Source organism: Equus asinus, chromosome 6 (genome assembly GCF_041296235.1).
Source record: "Equus asinus isolate D_3611 breed Donkey chromosome 6, EquAss-T2T_v2, whole genome shotgun sequence".
Taxonomy (NCBI): Eukaryota; Metazoa; Chordata; class Mammalia; order Perissodactyla; family Equidae; genus Equus; species Equus asinus.
In genome coordinates this window covers 102,635,332-102,641,331 of record NC_091795.1, presented here as the reverse complement: position 1 = coordinate 102,641,331, position 6,000 = coordinate 102,635,332, and the positions used below count along the sequence as shown (strand labels likewise).

General features: G+C 43.3%; 1 protein-coding gene across 6 annotated transcripts in view; it reads right to left on the bottom strand.

Moving 5' to 3' along the window:
* Positions 1 to 578: 578 nt before the first annotated feature.
* SH3YL1 (SH3 and SYLF domain containing 1) overlaps positions 579 to 6,000 on the bottom strand; it is a 47,070-nt gene continuing 41,648 nt past the window's right edge. For all 6 annotated transcript variants that reach the window (XM_044771849.2, XM_070512705.1, XM_014841624.3 and 3 more), the window contains one exon: positions 579 to 1,430. In XM_044771849.2, coding sequence (XP_044627784.1) covers positions 1,240 to 1,430 — 191 coding nt within the window. In that variant the 3' untranslated portion in view covers positions 579 to 1,239. The remainder of the gene's footprint in view (positions 1,431 to 6,000) is intronic.

The window sequence follows — 6,000 nt, the reverse complement described above, 5'->3', positions numbered from 1 at the left end:
ACGTTGGAAGTGAAGAAGCGAAATGATCTCTGTGTGCAGATGACATGATCCTCTACACAGAAAACCCTGTGTCCATCAACGGATGAATGGATAAAGAACATGTGGTGTAGACATATATGAAGCGCGGGGGAACTTAAGAGATGTCGGGCACAGGGTGCAAACTTCCAGTTAAAAGGGGAATACGTTCCAGCGATCTAATGTCCAGTCTGGTGACTGTGGCTGACAACATTGTATTATATGATTGCAATGTGCTAAGAGTAGAACTTGTCTTCTCAACAAAAAAAAAAAAAAAAAGGAAATATGTGAGATGATGGATGTATTAATTAACTTAGTGGGAATCCTTTCACAATATATAGGTATTTCCAACGTCACATTGTACCTTTTATATATTTTACAATTTTATGTCAATATTATTATTAAATATTTTATTATTTTATGTCTATATTATGTCAATAAAGCTGGAAAAAAAAAAAGCTATGCAGCCCAAACACGGAGATCGGTTTTAACCTGCAGACCAAGCACAGGACTCGTGCCTACTTTACAAAAGAAAATAAGGAAAGCAAAATAAAGACATTAAATTAGCATTTTAAAAACATTTATTTAGAGACAACTGAACCATGTCAACATAAGCTGATTCTACTGCTAGAAACGAACAGACATAACCTCCTACGAAGAAAAGTTAACAGATACATCTTTTTTTAATGCATAGTGGTTGAACTTCTTTGTAATAGCATGTTTCTACTATAAATGTCTATATACAATTTTGAAGGTAGAAAGGTACTTTCTAAGGATTCATATTCTAGTTAATATCTACAACTCTAAGTATTACTTAATCTCCTACTTAAGCTGATTTCTCCTTCTCCAGTCACTTTGCAAATAGAAATATATGAACTGGTATTCATGCCCTACCCTTAGACTTCTCAAATTAAAATAAATGGTTACCACAGACACAGCCAAATCAAGTGTTTGTGATGTATGAAAATTAACACAAAAAACTGGCCATATAATTGGAACATATTAACTATTAAATGGTACATGTGATAAAATTAGTACAAAGTATCTAAACATATGTAAGTTAATCATTTATTTATATATAGAAAATTTTTTACATACTGGATTAAAAGTTTATGGAACAAACAGAAGTATATTTAAACTTATATTAATCATTGCTTAACCAGATAGTAAGTCCTGTCAGTATAGAAATAATTTTTTTGTAGTTCTCAAGGAATAACATAAATTTTAATTCATCGTAACATAGTTGGCTGGAAAAATGCCAGTTTGTCCTCGAAGCTTTCCCTCCCACCAATCAAAATGTGAATCCGTCTTTGATATAACAGTGATTTTGTCTCCAGCTTGAAAATTCAAATCCCCTGGCTGTTGTCCTTCAAAAGAATATAGTGCTGTGACTTCTATGGGTTGATTCAAGTTGCCTAAAAGAAAAAAAAGTACTTAAATTAGTCACCTTTGTTAGGTGAAAAACTGAGAGTATGTGTGGGTGAGAGACACAGTAACAACTGAGGGCCAGCATCCGGATCCCTGGAGGCCAGCAGAACTCACAGCGGACGATCCACGTGATTTTTATCATGTCACCAAACTTATGTTTTTCTTCTTTGAAAAGAGCAAATGTTTGGCAATAACACTTCCTAAATCACACGAGTGAGACTGCTTATTATTCTATACTTAACTGTACTTAGCAAATGTTTCTGGTAATAATTGTTTGATTTGAATTTGGAATAATCTATAAGATCATACTATTTATACTCTCCCCATTTTGAGAGAATAGTCAGTTGGCTTCCGTGAACTACAGCTATTAAAGACAAGCTGATATTTGTGCTCATGTTTGCATCACAACAGCTTCCACATAAAACCACGTTCTGCAGTGCCTGGCTTTGAGGGTCCCACCTTGGATGCATTGGCTGTTTTATCCGCATTTTCCCCAGGCTTCATGTCTGTTTTCCTTCCTACCTGATCCTTTCTCTCAATACAGAGACAAAATTCAAATCAGCACACGAGGAAGCACACCTACAAGCGTTCAACAAGCATTTCAACACAGTATGCAGAATTTAATGTATTATATTGGGAAAAATTACTTTGAGAATTGAGTGGTTAACATGAGTAAAGAACATTAAACATTAAAAACTGTGTAGCATCACAAGAAACATAAAGCAACAGATACTTTCTGGGTACTCAGCTACACGGAATTGGATATTTCTACGTTTCATGTAATTTTGTGCATAAATTAGGCAATTAGATGCTTGTTAAATGCATCTAAGTGCAGATATACTGAAAACATAAATAAATGAATTCTAAAGCCAGCTACTTATCTGACCTTATAATACTATAATAATAAAAACAGCTGAAGTTGGCCCGTCAGTAAGAAATAAAAATAGTCCACACTTTAATTAAACTATGTGGTGACTGAAACACCACATTTGTCGCTCTCACAAGATGGTGCTACGGTTCTCTCTACAAAGCCTGTGCCATCCAGTTCTCTGAGTTCTCCTAAAGGAATAACCCTAATAACAACTAATACAATTGCGTTAGAGAGATCACTGGAATAATTAGCTCTTTTCTATAATACAGAGAATTTCTGTATATTTTAATATTTTATACTGTATTTACTTTGACTCTATCAACTTTAAGGAATAAAGTTAAAAGCATGTCACAAGAAGAATAAAATTTTGACACAGTCTGGATGTAATCAAAGCCAGTTAGCCAATGGCTGACACATACTGACGAACAGTCACCACTCTGAAGTGGCCATGCTGCCACACTGAGACGGGATACACAGCCAGTCCTCCTGTCACGTCTCACGTCATTAGATCAGAAGAATGTAAGTTAATGTCAAAAAAGGTCATTCTGAAAATTATTTTCTTATCAACAATTACATTCACGACCTCTATATATAAAGCTCTATCCTCATTAACCAAACTTAGCAACGAAAACCCTCCATGACCCCCCTCCGCCCTCCTGTCTCCGAGGCCTGGCAGATAATGGAAGGAAGAAGTGAAGAGCGCTCGTGCATGCAGGGCACGTTCTGGAGGCCACAGCCGTCTTAGGCGAACACGCTTGCAGCACTATTCAGAGGTAAAAACGCACAGGGAGGGACAAGTTCCATCACTGTCTGTGGCGGGAGCAGCTACTGCCGGCCATGCCAGGCTCCCTGAGGAGCACTTGACAAGCGCTCCGCCGGGTCCTCCCCTCCCATGAGGCGGCCGCTGCTGCCCTCCCGCTTACAGAACACGAACATGCAACTGAGGCTTGGAGGCATCAAGCGACTCTCCAAGGAGGCGAACTGAGTCCAGAAGTCTGCCTCCAGGCCCCCGTCACTCCTGAGAGCACAGCCCGAGGCCCTCAGCATGCACAGTATTAAGTTGCTCCAGACTGAGCTTGGATTTATCAGAGCGTTTTTCTTTTGTTAGACGGATTTTCAAGAAGAATCAGTGCATTTCCTGCATCACTGAGTTAGCCAGACTGTGCAAATACGAATATCCAGTGCAGATGATCCTGGGGAATCAACGATAATTGCGTTGGTTCTTACTGGTTTTAGGAATATATTTTATGATGAATGATTAGAGGAAGAAAGATACTATGAACCATAGAAAAGACAGAGAGGAAAACAGTCCTCCCATTTAGGTATTGTCTAATTTCCTCAAATTGCAGTTTCCAAGTGAATCGCGGATAAAGCAGTGGTGGGAGAGAGGGCGTCGGGCAAGGCAGAGGGTTTTGGGTCGCCGCAGAGAGCAAGGGGGTCACTGTCGGCATTGAGGAGGTCAAGGGCCAGCATTCTTCTTTCCCTGTCCACGTCTGGAGCAGAGGGGAGGCAGCCGTGGAGCTGGCGAAGAATGTGGCTAGGACAGGACAGCAGTGCGACATTCCTCACCCCTCTCAATAGTCAGGCAAGTCCCTCCACCACTGGGAGCAGCAGGAGAGTCAGCCTTTGAGGGTAAAATTTGTCCAGGCGAAAACGCAGGCGTGCGTCATACCTGAGAGAGGCAGGCACACCCAGCCACTCAGTGCCACGCTGCTCAGTTTTCTGCAACAAGCTCAAAATGACTTAAAGTTTCTCTTTACTGTAGACATTAGGGATAGTTTTCATAGGAAGAAGTTTAATGCTCACAAAATAATTCTTTAAAAAAAAGAAAGGTGAGCCAAGGTGGGGTCTCCTTCAGGAAGGGGGCACCCAGTGACGGGGGCTAACTCCACAGACGCCATCCATTCTGAGAGAGACATACCTTCAAGTTTATATTCCTGTGCTTCCAAACAATCTGCAGGATCTTTGAAGCAAATGGCCGTTTTCATCATAACATTCAAGTTTAATTCAAATAGAGGTTATTTTTCTCTCCCAATCAGGGCCACACTTAACAGGAAACAGATTGCAATCAGCATTAGTGACTGGCAGCTGCCCCGAGGCTCACAGCTAGCAGGCTGGGTCACCAGATGTCCTTCTCCCAGTTCCTTTCTCAGAGGAACCTACATCACATAACCCAGGTGAAGCCGACCCCACGGGCCCAGACACGACTCAGGAGAAGAATCTCAGCCTTGGGAAGGTCCGCCTCTGAAGGCACCAGACCTGAGAGAACACGGCGTTGATTTTGTTACACGTCTACCGTAGTGACGATTTGGGCTGTTGACTTGACTCTGGCACCCACGTCCCCCAGGCCACACGCAGGGGGCTAGAGCTTCAGGGACCCTGTCTGTCCTCTGTAGGAGTGTGACTGTCAACGGTGACTGAGCCAGATGTGGCCACCAGGCCAGTGGTTCTCAAAAGGCAATGTCCGGGGCATTTGTGGTTGTACACCCAGGGCACCACTGGCATCGAGTGGGCCTAGTGTGGGGTGCTGCTGAGCCCCACGCAGGGTCAGCCCCTGAGCAGAGCTGCCCAGACTCACTGACAGTTATGGGGGAGAGGAGCAGGGCCAGGACAGCTGATGCAGGACGCGGCTCTCAGCGAGAACATCCAGCAAATGGGGCTGCGGACTGTCAAGGCCTGCCTCGCCAAGAGCTCGAGCGCTACATAGTTGGAGTTGCCAAAGGGTGCAAAACAGAAGTCCGTGCGATTTGGAGAATTCTTGTTCCACTTGACAGCCGTGCACGGCCGCAGCTGGGCCTGGGGCAGGCCAAGGAGCTGGTGCACGGGGCACCGGGCATCCTGCACAAATGGGTTTTCAACCCGAGGCTCAGGCCCATGTACTGACTCTTCTATGCACAGATGGTCAGCGGGGCTGTCAGGAAGTCCTTGGTAAGAGTTTAACTGGTTTCATGGCTGCTTTTTAAACAACACAGGAATGTAAAGCAAGTTTTATTTAAAAAATAGACTTCAAATGCTCCCTTTCACTTTTTTTTCAAAATCCCTTATATTTAGAGAAAGAATTAAATAAATTAATATGAATATTAACCTAGTACCCACTGTTTATATGAATTAACTTGTCCCAGCCTCAAATATAAAAACAAAAACCAGCCAACCAACCACCCATGTGTAGGAGACATTGTCTTCGTATCACAGGCAGTGAGCGAACGTATCGGATTTAAATTTGAGCCTGTCTCCAGAGCCCATGCAGGGTTTTATTTCTTATCATTAAATATTTTCCCTCAGCGCCTTTTAAGAGCCGTTTCTACTATTTATCAGGCACTTAGGCTCTGGGCACAGACTTTACAGAAACCTAAAAAGAGGGGCTGCGGTCCCAGTGTCACCAAGGCATCGGGGGTCGTCAGCCTCGGCCCTCACCCCCCAGGGTCCCTGGCAGGCACCCCTCCCCAGGCAAGTTCGGGCTGTCTGTTGACCCTGTCAGGGTTAAGAACGTCTTTGACGGCAGGATACCCACATCTGGGTCTAATCTCAACAGAATCCCTGAAGGAGAAGGAGGGTAACACGACAGCCTGATGTCCACGCTCTTTGGCGTAAACATGCACCTGCCAACCACTTCTGATCCTAAAGGACGTGCATCCGAAGGTCAAACTCTTGGCGATCTCACAATCTTCACCACGGCCTTAAGTCAC